Source organism: Pseudonaja textilis, chromosome 1 (assembly GCF_049901715.1).
Source record: "Pseudonaja textilis isolate UNSWEBS1 chromosome 1, rPseTex1.2, whole genome shotgun sequence".
Taxonomy (NCBI): domain Eukaryota; kingdom Metazoa; phylum Chordata; class Lepidosauria; order Squamata; family Elapidae; genus Pseudonaja; species Pseudonaja textilis.
Genome location: NC_141990.1, coordinates 39,833,824 through 39,853,207, shown reverse-complemented (window position 1 = coordinate 39,853,207; position 19,384 = coordinate 39,833,824). Strand labels below are relative to the sequence as shown.

General features: G+C 37.2%; 1 protein-coding gene across 1 annotated transcript in view; it reads right to left on the bottom strand.

Annotated features, from left to right (window-relative positions):
- Positions 1-18,942, bottom strand: part of PTK7 (protein tyrosine kinase 7 (inactive)) — an 87,171-nt gene extending 68,229 nt beyond the window's left edge. Inside the window, exon 1 of the mRNA XM_026695877.2 lies at positions 18,760-18,942. Within this exon, the coding sequence (XP_026551662.1) occupies positions 18,760-18,793 (34 nt within the window). The 5' untranslated portion in view covers positions 18,794-18,942. The remainder of the gene's footprint in view (positions 1-18,759) is intronic.
- Positions 18,943-19,384: the final 442 nt, after the last annotated feature.

Genomic DNA, 19,384 nt, shown 5'->3' with positions numbered 1-19,384 from the left:
TTATAACAAGTTGCCAAGTAGCCCATGGTCATAAGATTGCCATTTCAAGCCTCCCAACTTAAAATTTTCCATGCCAGTTTCCCCAGAAAGTCAAGAGGAAGACTGAAGAGGTAATCGCATGTTGCTGGGGTAACTCTCTTTCCCCTCCCTCCTCACTGACACCAGTCACTGGCACACCCTTCTGACAATGCAGTGCCTTCCCTGCACCCTCGTGTACCTCTCCATGCTGCACACAACCTTTTGTGCACTCCCACCCTGACTTGCATGGTACCACTTGCATATCCTCCCCACGCTGCGTGGCACCTCTTGCACACATGCCCAACCTGCACAGTGCCTCTTGTGCATCACCTTCTCAGCCCATGTGGCACTTCTCTCACATCCCTTGTCCCACTTGATATTTTTGTGCCCCGCCCCCCCAGCCCAGGCAGCCTTTCACACACCTTTCCTGAACTACACAGTTCCTCTCAAGCGTCCTCCCTGCCCATCCCATGGCCAACAGCCACTCATCCTCCTCCTAGCCACTTACTGGCCTGTGAGCTGAGACCTGCAACTTCCGGACAGTTTCCCCATTGACTTTGGTTATGGGAAGCTAGCAGGAAGTTGCCTCACCTAACAACCATGAGCTTCAGTTAATGATGGCAACTAGAACTGCAGCGGTTGCTGTTGCTAAGCAATTGTAGTTGTAAAGCACAACATTGTTTAGTGATAGAAATTCCAATTTAATTGCCAGAGAAAAGTCAAGAACTATCTGTAATTAGGTTTAGTATGTTTTACTAAATTTGTAACTTGGGGGTTTATATGTGGTCAATAAAAAGGGTATTTCAGCTTTAATATGATTCTATATATATGTTGATCCTTTTATTCTAATTGTTATGACTTATGATGAAACAAATACATTTGCATTTAGTGTTTTTCTACTGCCTTCTTCCTCTCATTTTAGACTAAAGCTGCATCAAGAAAACTTGCAGACAGAGATAGGAAAAATCAATTTACCCACCTTTCAATAGGTATTGTTCAGTGCTCAGTCACTTGTTTTAGATAAGCAGCTATAGAAACTGAATAAATAAAGCAGGTTGAACAGACAAACATTTGGGTTAATTTCACCCTCCAAGAATCTAATCATATTTGATTTGTAACATTGCAGACTGAAATATTTGAGTTAAACATTTATCAAAAAAGAAAACATAACCTTATGACATACTTATGACTTAGTCTTAGGAATTATGACTGGAAAATCAGACCCAAAATTCAAAACGCTTTCTCCCAAGCGTGCATATACTTTCAACTTTATTACAGGTAATCCTTGACTTACAACAGTTCATTTAGTGACCATTCAAAGTTGCAACGGCACTGAACAAAATGACTTAAGACCATTTTTCACTTATAATTGTTGCAGCATCCCTATGGTCATGTGATTTACATTCAGATGCTCAACAACTGACTCACATTTATGACGATTGGAGAGTCCTGGAGTCATGTGATTCCCTTTGCAACCTTCTGACAAACAAAGTCAATGGGGAACCCAGATTCACTTAACAACCATGTTACTAATTTAATAACTGCAGTGATTCACTTAACCAAGGTAGCAAGAAAAATATCAACTTGTAAAATAGGGCAAAGTTCACTTAACAAATTTCTCACTTAGCAACATAAATTCTGGACTCAATTGGGGTACTAAGTAAAGGACTATCTATATTTGTATCTATATCTATATCTGTATCTGTATCTATATCTATCTCTACACACACACACACACACACACACACACACACACACACACATACATACACATATATTTGTTTCCTTAAGTTTTCACGGATATTTATATGTATGGTATTCAGCTTTGTTTGGGTATTTTCCCACATCATTATAGTTGTGCTTTTAAAGTTGTAGCAACGTTTCGGCAGAATCTCATCTGCCATCATCAGGCTTCTGTATTATGTTCGTCTGTGAGTCAGACTTTCACAGCCGTTTCTGTCTTAAATTTGGTGCTAGCCTACGCTGTGCCAGAATGGCTTTTTCTTCATCCTGATTGTTTGGGAGTCTTGGTTTGTGTTTATTGGTCTTGGAGTTCGCTGTGTTCTGCTTGATTGGTGTTTCTAATATCCTCTGTCTGTTTTGTGGCTTTTTTTGTTTTGATTGGCTGGCAACATTGTGTTTCCTGTATTGGAGGCTTTTAGTGCAGCTTGGCTCCAAGTAAATGGATGGCTATCATTTATTAGGAAACTAGGTTTCATCTGGGTGCCTGGTTGGGGTATGTTTGAGCTGGAGGTATCAGGGGGGATCTGTTTGTGCCCAGGTGTTTGCCTGGCTTGTGGTGTGGAGATTTTTTTGTTTGTGAGTGCAGGCTTCCAAATAATTGACAGTCTGGTGGAATCATCTCTTCTATTCATGCTTTCAGGACTTTTTTTCAATCTCTATGGCTTCTCTGATAATTCTGTAGCTGGGGTTTTCCATAGTGGCTAGGGTTTTGGTGCCATTGAAGTCAATGCTATGACCTGTGGCTTTCATGTGTTGGACTAGTGAGGAAGTGTGTTCCAGCTTTTTTACTGCATGTTTGTGTTCATCCAGGTGGGTACTTATTCTTCTATTGGTCTGTCCAATGTATGTGGCAGGGTATGATGCACAGGGGACTTCATATATGCCTTGGTTTTCCAGGTCAATTTTATCTTTGGGGTTTCTTAGGATAGCTGCTATTTTTCTGTCTGTTTTGAAGGCAGTCTTGATGTGATGCCTGTGTAGTATCTTACTGATTTTGTCTGTAGTACCTCTTATGTAGGGCAGGACAGCTGTTCCATAGGTCTGTTCATCTTCTAGGTCTCCATTATGTTTCTGTGTGTTTTTGTGGATCAGGCCAGTGACTTTGCTTTTGTGGAAGCCATTGGCTGTCAGTACTTTAGTCAGGGTGCATAGTTCACTCTTTATGTGTGTCTTGTCTGCCAGGCATTTGGTTTTGGCAATTAGTGTTTTGGCCACGGATTTTATCTGTGCTGGGTGGTGGTGGGTTTGGGCGTTGAGGTAGCGTTTGGTGTGTGTTTTCTTCTGGTATATGGTGTGTCCTAGTGTGCCATCTGTTTTTTTGTAGATTAGTACATCTTGGAATGGTAGTTGTTTGTTTCCGTTTCCGTTTCCATGGTGAATTTGATTTTGGGGTGTGTGCTGTTTAGGTGTGTTGGGAAATTGTTTAGGTTTTCTTTTCCATGGTGCCAAATCACAAATGTTTCATTGATGTATCTTCACCATAGTTTGGGTTTGTGGGTGGCATTGGCTAGGGTTCTGGATTCGAATTCTTCCATGAACAGGTTTGTAATGATGGGTGACAGTGGTGATCCCATAGGGGCTCCTTCAATTTGCTTGTATCTTTGTCCTTTGTATATGAAATATGTGTTGGTTAAGCAGTGTTCTGCTAGTTCCATGAGGTGTTTAGCTGGTTGGTATTTATTTTTGATGATTTCAAGAGTTTCTTTTATCGGGACTTGAGTGAATAGTGAAACCACATCGAAACTTACAAGCAGATCTTCTTGTTCCACGTGTAGATCTTTGATATATATATATATATGAGCTTTCTTATAGAATATATCTGTAAGAAGACAACTAAATAACTAAATTAATACTTTTAATATTTTTATGCACACGAAACTCATACTTCATGTCTCCAAGTGAAAAGTTTGTACAGTATTCCAGTTTCAATGTCAAGTATTTAAAGAATTGGAAATATTTACTCACTTGTTATTAAGTAGGTTGTTTACTTAAGCCAGCCTTACCTGATAACCTTGGGCTTTCATCTTGAGAATCAGAATGGCAAGCCGTCCAAGTAACAGGAAATTCATTCAATATATCATACAATAGTTACGTTTCTCGAAGTTCCCTTTATGAGTAGCCACAGTTCAAGTTATAATAAAGTTTATTATCCCTACTGCCTCATATTAAACAGAGCTTTTGCAGGCCCACATTTCTATTACAAAAATTGATTGCTTCAAAATAATTTTCAACTAAGAGCATTTTTCAATTATACTCCAAGAAAATACTTTGAAAGTGAAACAAAGTGGAATTTTAGTTGGAACCAAAATAATTATTTATTGAGCATAACAGACTAACCAACAGCTGGAAATACTGAAGCTTTTTCTGTTTTGATCAAAATTGTGAATTTTGTATACTAAAGTCTTCATTTGCTATGTGGCCATAAAATGCACATATAACGGTGCATTATACTATGGGTTAGGGTTAGGGTTTCCCTAAGACCCCCCCAAATAGGACCCCAAAATCAAATTTTCAGAAAATGGGTTCTGCCGTTCCAGCATTTCTGCCTGGTTGCATGCACACCTCTAGTGGGTGTTTCTAACTTTCCCAAATCAACAGGAATTTCTGGAATCCTCAAATCAACCTCTGGGACCTTAGATAGTATAGCCTTCACATGAGTGCCAACTCTGCCCTGTGTTCCAAAATTACTTGAATTTTTAATAGCCTAATAACCAATAGAGGATTCATATGCATCTGTAAATCAGACCATGTCTATGTAAATATTTCAATAGTCTGATCCAATAATGTGATACAATTTAGCTCATATTTTTAAGATTTCTTTAATAAATTAACGGTCCTATGTTAATATTGGGCAGACATTCAAAAACCACTCAAATACTGCGAGAGGTGGGAGTACTACATGTGATGAAAGTAAGGGCTACAAAGGAAAGAAAAAAGCATGAGTGAGCTATGAGAAATTGGGATACAAAACATCAATCTCTTCAAGTATAGCATAGTTCTGGTTTTTAGCTGAAAGCAAGGACAATTAGCACTAACATTTGTGCCACTTTGCAGTATTAGCATAAGTGATTGGTTCTATTTAACATGAGAGTGAGAAGATTTCCATAACTATCCCCTCTAAAAACATAAAAATTGAAATCTATCATTATAAGTATGGTTAAAAATTCTTCAAATTAATACACAACCAAACACTAATTGGTCTGATTAATGAATATGTGTGGTTCAGGGTGCTGGTTGTTAAAGCCCTACATGGCATGAGGGAATACTTGTCTCCCATAACATCAGCCAGGCCAATTTGATCCTGGAAGGTTGGCGCACTCTGGGTTTCTTGCATCAAACAATGCCCTCTTGTACGACCTCTGAACCAAGCCTTCTCTGTTGGGATGCCTGCTCTCTGGAACAAGGTTACCATTCCAGCCCCCGACAGCCCCACACAGCCCCACTCGGTTGTTATTCAGACGTCTTGGCTTTTCACCCAGACCTATGGCAAGAGAGAGCGAGACTCCTCATTTCATTGTGCTTGCCAACTTTTATGCTTTATTGATTTTACTGTAATATTTTTTTTGTTGTGGCACACAAAGAGTTGCTAAGAGTTGAGTGGCATACATGTTTAATAATTATTTTCCATAGATTCAAAAATTGCTTGGAATAAAATGAATAGCAATTGCACTTAAGACTTATATACCGCTTCACAGTGCTTTACAGCCCTCTCGAAGCAGTTTACAGTCAGCATATTGCCCCCAACAATCTGCGTCCTCAAATCTATCTACAAATGATAGCCATACATTAGCAAATGTAGTTTTCTTTAAAAAGAAACATACTTAATTTACAATTTTCATTTCCCACAGAAGAGTGGAATATAAAATAAAAATGGATCTTATATGAGATAGCAGTCCTCACTTTATTCTTCAAATTAGTAATGAGGCATCATACAAAAATATCAGTCTTCAGAAGAGCTAGAAATCAAAAACATTTAAACTTGACATGGCAAGTAATATGCTCAGACATTATATACATAGGTACATACCAGTGGTGGTATTCAGTAGGTTCTGACCAGTTCTGGAGAACCAGTAGCGGAAATTTTGAATCTTTCAGAGAACTGGCAAATACCACCTCTGACCGGAGATTTTACAATATCCTTCCTCTGCCACGCCCACAGAACCGGTAGTAAAAAATTTTGAATCCCATCACTGGTATATACACCCAACACCTACACCAATTTAAATATTTAAAGCAGATGTTAGAGAGAAAAGTTGGTAACTAATCAGTTATAAGAAAAATATGAGGGAGAATTACTAGATTAAGAAGTAGCATCTTTTTAAAAGAAAAACAAACTACTGTTTTCTTACCTTGAATATTTTAATGAGTTTAGCAATATTGGGGGAGGCAGGGGGGGTGGAAGGGCTGAACTTTAACAACTGAAATTTCTAAATAAGAAAAACTGGCCAACTAACATAAGAATGCATTTAAGTAGCTTCAAGTGAAATTTTGTGACCCAATACTTTTAAATTGGTATGGATGTGGGGTGTATGTGTGTGTGAGAAAGAGACAGACAGAAAGATGAAAGTGCTCTAATAATTAAAAAAAAAAAAAGCCTAGAAGGAAACAAGACCAGAACAAGTGTTCTCCAGCAACTAAAATACAAATAAGCAGGGATTAACATCAGAAAAACAATCAAGCAGAAAACTATGCCTTAATCAAGCCAAGGAGAAAATGGCAACCTCAACCAACACTGGCGGGGCAAGCTACTGTATATAAACAGGGTGCAAACTTCACATTCATTAACACTAATGTTATATTAATTATATACTAATGTCTACAAGCAAACAACCAAGCTCAGAGAGCACAAGGACCTCACTGTTCAACCAAGAACTACATATATTCTTTTCTATTGATATCTGTCTGCATATCTTTGCCTTAAAGAATTCTTCAATTGCCATTAAAAGATACTACTGCTCTCCCACTGCCTGAATTTACCAGACATAAAACTTCTGTGATGTGCATCTATTATTTACCATTGTGCTATTAAATGCATAGCCTAACCCTAACTAGAAACAAGTGAGGCCAAGCAAAGTTAGGATTACTATATCCACTCATACTGATGAGAAAGCATAAAAAGGCAAGAGTCATATGGTGGCCATCTTGAGAAACCTGAATTACAGTCACTTCCTATTTGTCAACAATTATTCATCAATTAGTGGATTGGCACATAAATGAACTAATGTGTGATTCAATACTTGAACACAGTAAAATAGTGGTAACTAAATGTCTCTCCTTCAATTTCCACCCTTGAAATAGCTTTAATTAAAAATAAATAAACCCCACCTTTGTGAAAAGATAGTTAAAAAGCAGTTTCATAAACAAAAGTGTATCTGAAAAAATTCACATGCTCCTAAACTCTCCACTGTGTGTTGCATGCTATTTCTTCATTTTCCACATACACTTTATATAGAATGGGTCCTGCTGTTAAAAGAATAACTGAAAAGCCCAGCAACTCTTCTTTACGCCAATGTAAAAGCAGATCACTTTCCTAAAATATGTCTGCTCATGCTAGTAATTAAAAGTAGAACTTCATTACACTAAATTGACCCTCCCTTTCATTCCCCATTTCTTTTTTTTTCTTTATCTTGCCTTTCAGTAGAATACTGAAAAAAACAATTCCAGTAGAAGTCTTCTCAGCTTTTAATTAAGTAAATGCCTATTATTGTTTTGACTTGTTTGCTTTTCTTTTTAAATGAGAATGCAGCAAACAAAAAATATCTAAAAGTAAAAATACATCAGGACAATAAATATATTAATATTTTAAATGTAAATCTGTTTCAATAATGCATTACAACTTTTTAAGGTCATTATCACGTTGATATTTCCTATCTGTGAAACACAGCAACAATACAATGCTATTATCAACTATTAATACATGAACTAAATGAGCATAGGGTCCATTAAAACTACTGAACACAGGAACTCAGGACAACAGGACAGCAGCAAATAATCTATCATATGTCATTATTTCTTTCCGTCTGGTATAGTTCTTAAAAGTTCCAACATCAAGAAAGTTAATATGGGCTTGATGTTCAGTCACTTAGCCTCTGTTCTCTATTATCCTTTTACTACATCTAAACATATGATCAACCCTTGGTATACTACTGGAAATCAGGAGGAAAGAGTTTTGCTGTAGTAGGAAACAGATAAACCTTCCTTCTTTTTATCCCTCCAAAGCTCTACAGTACGCAGATGGCTACTGACATACTCCAAACGAGACCTTACAGTAGTATTCTACGGCCAATTCTTCTTTATATATGCAGCTGCCTTCCTCTCTAGCATCCTCTAAACAGTCATTTACATAAATGGTAGCAGATGTGTCCACAAATACATACAACAAAGAAAATACAAAAGCAGTAAATTCATTACAACAAACATAGGGTTACATATTAATCATGAATCTTACTAAAGTTGTATCTGTCTGGCCCAACACATGGAGCTGGCCATCTCTGGATATTCTGTACTCAACAGGAGGATAGTAATCTGAGAGATTACACATCTATTGTTCTATCCTGGACTGTTCCTTTCAGCAGGGAGGGGTATTATAAATAATTACCTTAAAGTATTTGAGAAAAATCCTTGACTCCTGTAAAAGTCAACTGAATAGAACATAGAAACAATCCAGGCAGTTAAACACATTGCTGTTTTATCTTCTCCAGCCTTATGGGGCCTATGAAGCTAGCACAAATTAAGCAAGTTGGGAGACACTGCAAAGCAGTTAGAGGACTTTTGAATCTGACTGAATAAAACTACAAGCTGTTATAGCAATAGCACTTAGACTTATATACCTCTTTATATTGCTTTACAGCCCCTCTCTAAGAGATTTTACAGAGTCAGCATATTGCCCCAACAATCTGGGTTCTCATTTTACCCACCTTGGAAGGATGGAAGGCTGAGTCAACCTCAAGCCTGGTGGGATTCGATCTGCCAAATTGCAGGCAGCCGGTAGTCAGCAGAAGTGGCCTGCAGTACAGCTCTCTAACCACTGCACCACCGAGACTCATTGTGTGTCTTCTTTGTGGTGAGATTAGGCAGGTAATAGCACTTAACCTGATCTCATCTGATTAAACCAGGCTTGTCCAACCTGCGGCCCAAGGGCCGCATGCGGCTCAGGTCACCTTGTAATGCGGCCCAGTGCCCACCCCAACCTTTGTGCCAGAGCCAGTGAGGAGGAGGAGGAGAAGCAGGCGCGAGGCAGGGCGACGGGAGCGTCAGGCCAAGCAGCAACAGAAAAAGCAGGCGCCGTCAGAGCGCCACCTCCTGCTGTTGCCACCACCGCCATCGCCGCCGCTTCTGCCCCCGCTGCCACTTCTGCCCCTGCCATCGCTGCCGCTTCTGCCCCCGCCACCTCCACTTCTGCCCCCGCCACCACTGCTGCTTCTGCCCCCGCCGCCACTGCCCCCGCCACTGCTTCTGCCCCCGCTGCTGCTGCTGCTTCTGCCTTCCAGTCCTGCCTCATCCAGCCGGGCCATTTGCAGGAGGAGAGGTAGGCGCAAGGCGGGCGAGCTTTCTCCCCCCCCCGCAAAATTTGGCCGGAAAATAAACCATGATAAAAAAACCGTGATAAAAAAACAAATAATTTTTAATAAATAATTAATAATAAAAACATCTCACTAACTTCATTTCCAAATAAATTTAATATGTTAACTATGTTTTCTATGGGTTTTTTGGATGATCAGGTATTGTTACTGTTATTTTATTTTATGTGCGGCCCAAACCAAATTTTCATCTTCTAATGTGGCCCAGGGAAGGTGAAAGGTTGGACACCCCTGGATTAAACAAAATACAGGTAGTCCTTGACCTACAACAGTTCATTTAGTCACCATTCAGTTACAATGGCACTGAAAAAAGTGATTTATGCCTGTTTTTTAGTTACAGCCCTCGTAGCATCCTAATAATCATGTGATCAAAATTTAGATGCTTGGCAACTGATATGACAGTTGCCTGTCCTGGGGTCATGTGATCTCCTTTTGTGACCTTCTGACAAGCAAAGTCAATGGGGAAGCCAGATTCACTTAAGAACCGGGTTAGTAACTTACCAACTGCAGTGATTCACTTAACAACAGTTAAGAATGGTCGTAAAATGGAGCAAAACTCACTTAACAAATGTTTCACTTAACAACAACAAAATTTGGACTCAATCATGGTTGTAAGTTAAGGACTACCTGAAACCCAAGAGCCACATAGTGACCAGATGGAAGACTAGCAGAATTTTTTTTTTCAATACTTTATTTTTTTTTTCTTTAAATACATCTTTTGGGTGAACAGTTTGATTTCAAGTTTTTACATTCTAGAACAAACGTGACCATAATTACATATTCAACATTGTTATCTAATTTCGTATCATTACCTATTACCAATTTTCCATTTTATATTCTCATACATTACTTTATAACAATCTCTATATTCTTAATCAATCTCTATATTCATTACTCATATTCCTTATATTCGTCATATTTGCAAGTTTTATCAAATTATATCATTCCATTAATCATTTATAAATTCATCTTAATTTATCTAGTATTTATCCCCTTTTCAATATTAATTTAATTTTGCTACTTTCTTTATATTACCCAAGAGAAAATTTTAGCATTGTTGGGTAGACTATTGAAATTGAAAAATATCCCAAAGAAATATAAGTAGTTCTGAAAAGTTTATGATTGATCCTTATACTTATAACTGTCACACATCCTTGTGGTCATGTGACTAAGATTTGGGTATTTTGAGATTTGGGTATTTTGAAATGGATGAGCATTTACAACCACTGCAGTGTCCTACAATCATGTGATCATCACTTATGTGCTTCACAACCAGCTGAGAAATAGTTATAGAGAAACTGGCACTGATGACATTACCTTCTAGATTGGTAATGAAACATTGGCAAGAAAACAAATAGATATCTAGGGCTCCCCAGTTCAACCCTGAGCTTCAAGTATTCTCTTCTATGGGAACCTGAAATCTGTTATAGGCATGTATCGTAGGTTGTTAAAATCAGTCTGCAAATTTTAGTTAATACAAAATACTGCAGCAAAAATATTAAATGGAATTTTTAAAATCCTATATGAATTTAGCTGGCTCATTTCCAGCCCCAATTCAACATGCTAGGATGCAAAACTCTTTATAATGTTTTATTCTTTTAATAGTGCAAGCCGCCCAGAGTCACCTTGTGGCAATTGAATTTAATAAATAATGTGAATTATCTGAAGAATAGTTAGTATTCATGTAACATGTTAGTGTCCAACATGTCAGTATTCTGTTCCCATTAGTCCTCAACTTAGACAACTTGTTTAGTGACTGTTTGAAGTTACAATGGCACTGAAAAAAGAGACCAAAGATTTTAGGTAGAGGAAAGATAAAAAGGCCTGTAAGATGACACAAACTGTTCCAGCAGTAAAAATATTGAAGGAAATTTTAGTAGAATGAATTGGGAAAATAGTGGCCAATGTCAGTAATGTTGATATCTATGAATAGACTATATCTAAAAGATACTATTAAAGAAATGTCAAATGTGGAATAAATTTTATTTGACAAGTTAGAGATGGTATTGAAATTGATGTAAAACTGGCAAGCCAACATGATGATTTAGAAAATGTTTCACTGGATGCACAAAAGAACCTGGCTGAGGTTTTAATATTTATAGGGGAATACATAGAGATGACAAATCAAGAGAATGACTGGATAATTTTTTCCTATTGGATTTATAAAAGAGGTTTGGGAAAACCTTGAAGGAGTATGTGATGGGACAAAGAAGAAATGAAGACACATCAAATCCTATGAGAATCAACTACTTGAATCAACTAAAAATGAAGACTGTTATAAGTTAAAAGAAGGAAGTTTAATTAAATCAAACTGAAAGCTAGATGTGTTGTTACTTCTAGCTACCCTTTATGAATTTTCCATTAATATGAAAAGATGATGTTTTATGAATTTGTTTACAGATAAGAGATATAATGTTGACTGAAGAGATAAGATAGAATGAAGAATTACTAAATTTGTTTACATTTTTCTCTTTGATATATCCTTATTTTTATGTTTACTTCTTTCTATTTATTTTTGTTTCTTTAAGCTTACTTTGTGTTAGATTTTACTATTATAATCAAAATTCTAACATTATAACAACATTCTAATACTTGGACAATGTAGCAATTCAGGCTCATATCAAAAACGGGGTTGATGGAATACAATTACATACAAGGATAAGATACTTGTGTGCAGTTCCATAAACGAACTTTTATTTTATTTTCAGTTCCATATAGCTTTAGCAGCCAGCTGGATTGTTCAAAGAAAAGATACAACTATTTTAATAAACTGCAGTTGGGTGCTCTGTTATCCATATGTGATTCAAAGCACATATTTGCCTCCAAATTTAAATGTCTAATATGTATAGCTCTAATATTTGGGTTTCCTCTAGCATGTGTGATTCTTTCCACTATAGCTTATTATTAAGTATAAACCAGATCTTTGAGAATTCCCTAATATGTCAACCACACTGTATTTTTATACTCAAGGAAAATATAATATAAGAACGTTTTTAGAGAAATATCAGTTTGTACCTTCTTAGAATTGTGGGATTTAAAAAAAACCTCAAAAGTTAATTATACAAAGTCATAGTTCTTACTCAAAGCCTTAAGCAAAAGAATAATCTTCAGTGAAAACATATCTCTACATAGATTTTTGTTTTGTAATTCATAAAAATGTTGTTCTCCATTGAATTTGGGAGACGCTTCTGTATTTACAGTATGTCCTAAAAGGAAACAATTCTGTCTGAAGATGTATGTGTTTTTTAAAAAAACTAAATATTTATTGTGGAACTTATCTCTCTGTTGTTGTTCCTTTAACTTAGAAGAAATGCTAGTTTTCAAAGCCAAGAATACTTTGATCGTTTAAGCCACAACATTGTGGAGTGCATGGAACTGAAAACAATAACAAGGGAGTCCCTAAGATTTAGCATAGAGAGAAATTTAATGGGAATAACTTTTTTCTCCCTTAAGAAAAAATAAAATTTGTTCACAATATTGTCATTCAGTAGTAAGAACTTTAATGGAAAATTATTGTGCAATTTACAATACATGACAAAACTGATTTTAGACTGGGAACTATGCATTGTAGAATCTAAGATACCACAGAATGAAAAAAAAAAGAACAGCTTTTACTTTTGGTTTTATACTGCAACTTCTTTTTGACTGAAAGCACATCAAACTAATTTAAGCATTGTTTTGATAAGTCCTAAAAAATAAGAATCAATATACAATGTTTTTCTTTTGATCCACTGAAAGCAAAGATACAAATTTGGCTATGTATGGTTTATAGATGAGTCAGAGAAAGAACACTAAATGTTGCCTAAATAATTTACAAGTAAACCAATAAACACTATTTATTTAAAGAAGAGAAGAATATCTTTTATGACATTACACTTTTTTCTCCAGCAAGCCAAACCCAGGGAGCTTGGAATGTTGCAAATACAGCAGACAGTTGAAGGATAGAAAAAAGAGTATTGGAAGAATATCTGAAGGACAGTGAAGAAGATGCATTGAAGTTAGTACACCATGAAGAAATACTGAATACCGGAGAGACCATCAGGCTTACAAAAAGACCCAATGAAGAATAGAAAAGAGACATCAACATTACACACACACACAAATTAGCAAGCAGAGTAGATGGCAACAAGACCTGGCAATGGCTAAGAGCAGAAAAATTAAAGAGATAGAGGGGCCAATTTTGGCTACACAAGACCAAGCCTTAAGAACAAACGCATATAAAAGCCAGAATTGAGAAGGAGACAACTGGTAGCAAATGCCTCTGCAACAAAGTTGAAGAAAAAGTAGATTACCTAGTTAGATGCTACAAAAAGATCATACAAACTGATTACAACAAGGACATGAGAAAGTAGCAACAAAGATGCACTGGAATAGAATTCTTTATTGGCCAAGTGAGATTGGACACTCTCCAGTGCATGAGATCTCAGTATCCATATAAGTAACAAGTGATAAATCATGATCATAATCATAAAATAAAATCATCCTCATCATAAATTGTAAGGTAAGATACCTGAAAGAAATACTATTTTACTGAAAGCAAAAACTGATAGGACCACAAAATAGATAATAGGAAATGAAGAAGCTAAATTGCTCTAGGACAGGGTTGTCAAACCCATGGGCCAGATGGATCACCTGCTGGCCACGCCCAGTTTAGCAAAGAGGGAAAGTCCCAATATGTCACATGATGCCACCATGACAAAGTGAGTTTGATATCCCTGCTCTAGGATAAACACAGAAGCATCTGCCAAACAACAGCCCAGACTTGGCAATTGTTGAAAGACAAAATAGTATGGATTGCAACATTGCAATACCTGAAAAGAGTAGAATAAAAGAAAGAACTGCAGAAAATTACAAAATATGAAGACCTGCAAATAGAAGTAGGATGACCACAGCAAAAGAAACAAAGACTATAATAACAAACATTTTGTGTGCAATTCCAAAATATCTGGAGCTTCCCATGAACAGCACCAGCATTGACAAAATTACTATCAGTCAGTTGCAAAAGGCAGTTTTACTTGGAACAGCTTATATCCTGTAATAATACCTTTAATACCTCAAACAACACCTGCCTATTCCAGCTCCTTGGGAAGGATAGGTGGACAAAAGGCCAAATCCAGCCTAAATATCTGGCAGATTGTGCAACCAACCTTTTTTTTTGTAAAAGAGGAGAGGATTAGGCTTTCCTCAACATATAATATAGTCAGTCTTTGTTCAAAACTTCATAGGACTTCTTTAGCAATTAGTATAGCTCCTTCTTCATTAGATAACTAATTCAAAACACATTGATATCAATACTTTCATATAATAACATATAGTGTCATGTTTAATTATAATTATGTTGAAAAGTACATGAACTTTTAACTTCATCAATATTGTCTTATCAGCTATTGTCAAGATTCCTTCCTGAATTCAACTTCAGTGTCTATTATTGTTGTCGAAATTATAGACTTTATAGTTATAGAAAATTATAAACAGCTCTATCACAGCATATAAAGTAGATATAAGCATAGATTGTTTAAAAGTAAAGACCTATTTCCTAATTTTATTTACTTGTATTTTAGTAAAAATCTACACTATAATCAAAATGAAGGCCAAATCTCCAATACAATTGACACAGAGTTGACCATTCATTCATTCCATTCAGTCTAAAAGACCTCCAGTAAGCTGTGTCTTTGAATTTATTTCTTATTAAATAAATATACATTTATTATAACAATGTTGCAGAACAAAGTGCAATATGCCAAACAGACTAGGCACATTAGGATTGAGGTTTGCCTACACCATGCTACAGATATTGCATCCAGTGAAGAGGTAGCACAAAGGCTGCTTTCACAATTTAACAGCTACCTTACTTCAAAGGTTTCTGCCATTCCATCCAGCATGCCCACATTGTTGCCCTATAATTTAAACTAATCATACCAGGTTCATTTTCATGCATTTCTTGCCTTCTTTCATGGGTTATTCTTGTACTTACTTGCCCTTGGCATCTCTTTTGAGGAACAGCTTGATATTTAAGTACTTAAGAAATGTCATGTGTTCAGCTCCATGGTGCATTATCGGTATTTGCTGGAAATATAAATACTAAGACCTAAAGCATGGAGACACTAATTAGCACTTTCCTATACAAATGTTCTGCATGCTTGATGGATGAAAATCACTCTTCAGGGAGACTTGTTCCATAGGCCACATGCATTTAATTAGTTTCAGACATGCTGTAGATGATCTCCTCTACTCAATAAAGTCAGCAGTTTAATCCACCAGATCCCTGGATTTTATTTAGTTTCCACTGTGGTCTATGACACAATAGGACAAAGTTTCACAAACCTTCTGATTCCAATCTGTTTTAATGTTTTCTGCACAAATTAAACATTATTCTTTTAACATACACTGTTGTCTATTATCTATCTTCGTCATATTTTAAAATAGTTTTCTTAAATAATCTGAAATCAAATATTTGTATTGCTCACTTGATAGTCACATAACTTTTATCAAACATGTTTCATATAGAGAGAACATTTTTTTAAAGTGCAATATATTTCCTCAATCAAAACAGCTGCAAGAGGATACTGAACTTCATCTAATTCTCTGAATTAAGAAGTGGGTTGGTGTAATCATAACAGTTTATGATTCCCTGCAGTTTAGCAATGTATTTGGAATAATATTCCAAAGGAAATTGAGTACTAGATATGACAGGCAAGGAAGAAACATAATGTTATAAAAGTTGCAGTTCTAAACTGAGACACTGTAAAATAAATAATAATAATTTCTGAAGGGATAAAGAATATTTCTAAATCCAGAACTTCTCTGGTACAGTAATTTAATGTGCAAAATAAGGCAAACAAACTCTTAATATTGTTAATGTTTTATCCTCCAAGGAGCAATAAAATTTCATAATAAATGTGCAATTTCTGTTAAAAACTTGCACTGTTGGTATACTTGTCAAAATGTTGAATTCTAGTAATCAAGATTATTTTTAATTTGAAATAATAGTGCAAAATAGCAGTTGTATTTAATGTTTAATATTCTCTTCAAGTGTTATGTTATAATATAACTGATTTCAATATGAAATATATACTCATTAGATACAGTGGAAGAAATTGTGAAATTTAAAGAAATATTGATATTTTTCTGTGAAGATTTTTGTCATGTGTTATATTTAAACTTTTAAGATTTTTCATCAGTGGGTGATTTGGCATTCAGGAAGAATTTGCCTTAATAAATGAATAAATAAATACATCTGAAAGCAAATAGAACTGTTTTGTGAATTGAAAAGAAAGGCATTTTGAGGGAAATAGTTCAGACCCATGTTCTGGAAAACTCTGACTTGAGTTTTCATATTTGTTCAAGTATGGTGTATGGAATTAACTACAGTTAGGACCAAATGTTGTAAACCATAAAATGATAAATCATTACAAACTATAACAGCCAGCTTCTCACTCCATGCTGTGCCCAAGTCAAACTACTACCTCATTGAACATCCTGACCCAGAACATTTTTATAATCTTAAATTTTCCGGTGTTGGTTTTAAATTATTGATGTGAATACAAATTATTTATTTTGTTTACTAATGTATACTTTTTTATTTGCTTCTGAAATTAAACAAATATTTAAATCTTGGGTTTAATCTGTAATTGATATTTGTGAGAAAAGCAAATTCTGCTTCCTTGCATTGAATTGATAAATTTATTTTTAAAAAATCAGCTAACATCTAATTAATTTCAAAAATACATTAGTGATTATTAGGATTTTAGAGTGATATTCATGATATTCTCTAACATGTGAAGCAACTCTCAGTTAAGATTATCATGTCTAAGATCAAAACTGCTGCGAGGCCTTCCTTGGATTCTTAATATCAAGAAATTGCATAGAGCAAAGGCAATTCAGATATATAACATGCCAGCTACTAATCTGGCATGATACACCATGTCTATGTGAATAACATATTCAGAGATTTCACTCATATTCAAATTCACAATCTTCTATCAAAACTAGATCACAAATCTGCCAATAATTTCTTCATGTATGTATGTATGTATGTATGGCTAACCCAATATAATTTAACAAACATTTTGGCACTTCTAATTAATCAATGGGAGTTATGACAGGAAAGGTGACTTTAAACCTCTCCATGGGTTTAAACAACATTAGCCAAATTTCTCAGCCAGGATAGTCTGATTCCACCATATATGGAACTATGTTAATTTACATTCCAGGATATAGTCTGAAACTCAGCACCTATCATTAAGGTTTAAATTAGATTGAAAGTTGTCACAACTGCTTTAGAAGCTTACTTTTATTTTGTTAATGGCAGTGGTTCAGAAAACTTAGGCAAAAGTTCAGAATCCTGACAACTCTTACTAAGGAAAATTTTCTTAGTAAAAAAAATCAATATTGTTTAGAAAACTCAATATGAAAGAGCACATGTAGGATTGTCCAGTAATGACTACTGCTTTATTTAATCTTGCAGTTATTTCTCAGGACCATTCAGAATCACGGCAGCTGAGAGATTCATTATCGGAATCAAGAATGGAATTTTAAAATTTCTCTGAAGACGCCGATGGAGCAAATAAAGGCACTTGGATGCATTTCCCGCCCCCCCCAATCTATTCCTCCAGTCACTCCTTTCTCGCCCTCCTTGGAGCAGTTTCAAACCAGCACGTTAGTGAGCCAGAAGAAATGTTGCCTGCCAGCTTGAGAAAGATCCCGCTGTTCAGTCTGAATGGCACCGAGCAATTGCTGGGCCTGGTCTAATGAAACAGGGGAGGAGAAAGGGGAGACGCTGTTGTGGCAGCGGAGGCAATCGATGGAAAGAAATCCCCTTACGGACGCCGAGGGGCTTGATTGGGTCTTGGCACCAAATGGCTGCGGGGAGAGAGAGCGGGAAAGAGACACCGACTCTCGGCATCCACTTCCCAGCTCCCTCCAACATCTCCCGCGGACACAAAGGAACCCCTTGAAAGGGGGTGGTTAGTCGTAATCGTGCTGAGGCGTTTTTTTAACACACACACACACACACACACACACTCCTCCCCCAGCAGCAGAGCTGCTACTTTCTAACACAGCCCCAAACAGCCACACAAGCTCCCTCGCGCCACGCCGGACTGGGGGTCCACGAGCGCCTTTCAGCGCCTCGAAGAAAGCGCATCCACGCCGGCTCAAGAAGCAGGGCGAGGACCGACTTTTTTTTTTTCCCCGCTCTCTCCCAAACATTCCTCGCTCCCCCAGGCCGCCTCCGGACGGAGGCATAAAATGGGGGCTCCCCCCGTTCTCTCCAGCGCAAGCAAACTAGAAGGGAAAGAACCCCCGCGCGGGACGCCCGATTCGCGAGGCAGACCGGCGGGAGGGCGGGCGCGCACAAGAACAAGCGGCGAGGAGTCAGGGTTATGGGTCTTTTTTTCTTTTTCGTTCTAGCACTCACCAAGAAGCAGCAGCAGGAGGACTCCCCTCGCCATCTCCGCGGTCAACGCTGCACCGGTTTGCTTTTCGGTTGCGCCCGGCCAACTCCGGCCTTGGCACCAATTTTCACTCCATGCTGTTCAGAAAAAGCTCCAGAAACCTCTTAGCCCAGGCCAGCCCAGCCACCAAAGCCAGCCCCGCCCCACCCCTCGCCTCGCACACCCGGGACAAGGTGGAGCTTCCGGGCAGGAGGATCCCGCTCCGGCAAAAGGCAGGCCGGAACCTAATTGCCGACCACCAGCCCCGACTTAGTTCTCCTCGCCTCTCCGATTACCTGTCCGGTTGGCGGGCGACCTCTACTGACTGGATTTGGTGGGCTCTTAAAATGGGAGAGCCGATGCGACGGGTTTTTTTTTCTTCAATTATTATTTCAAAAGAAAGGTTCTCCGGGATGTCCTACCTAGACACCCCAGAAAATAATGGTAGATGCTTCACCTTAGTTAATACTAGGTAACTAAATGTTTCAATCCGATAGTTTTACTTAAGAGTTATTTTAGTATATTTAATCTTGGTCTATATTTTCTTTTGTTCATTTCGCCCTAATCTTACTATTTCTAGCAGCTGTAACGTCCCACCACCCCATTTAA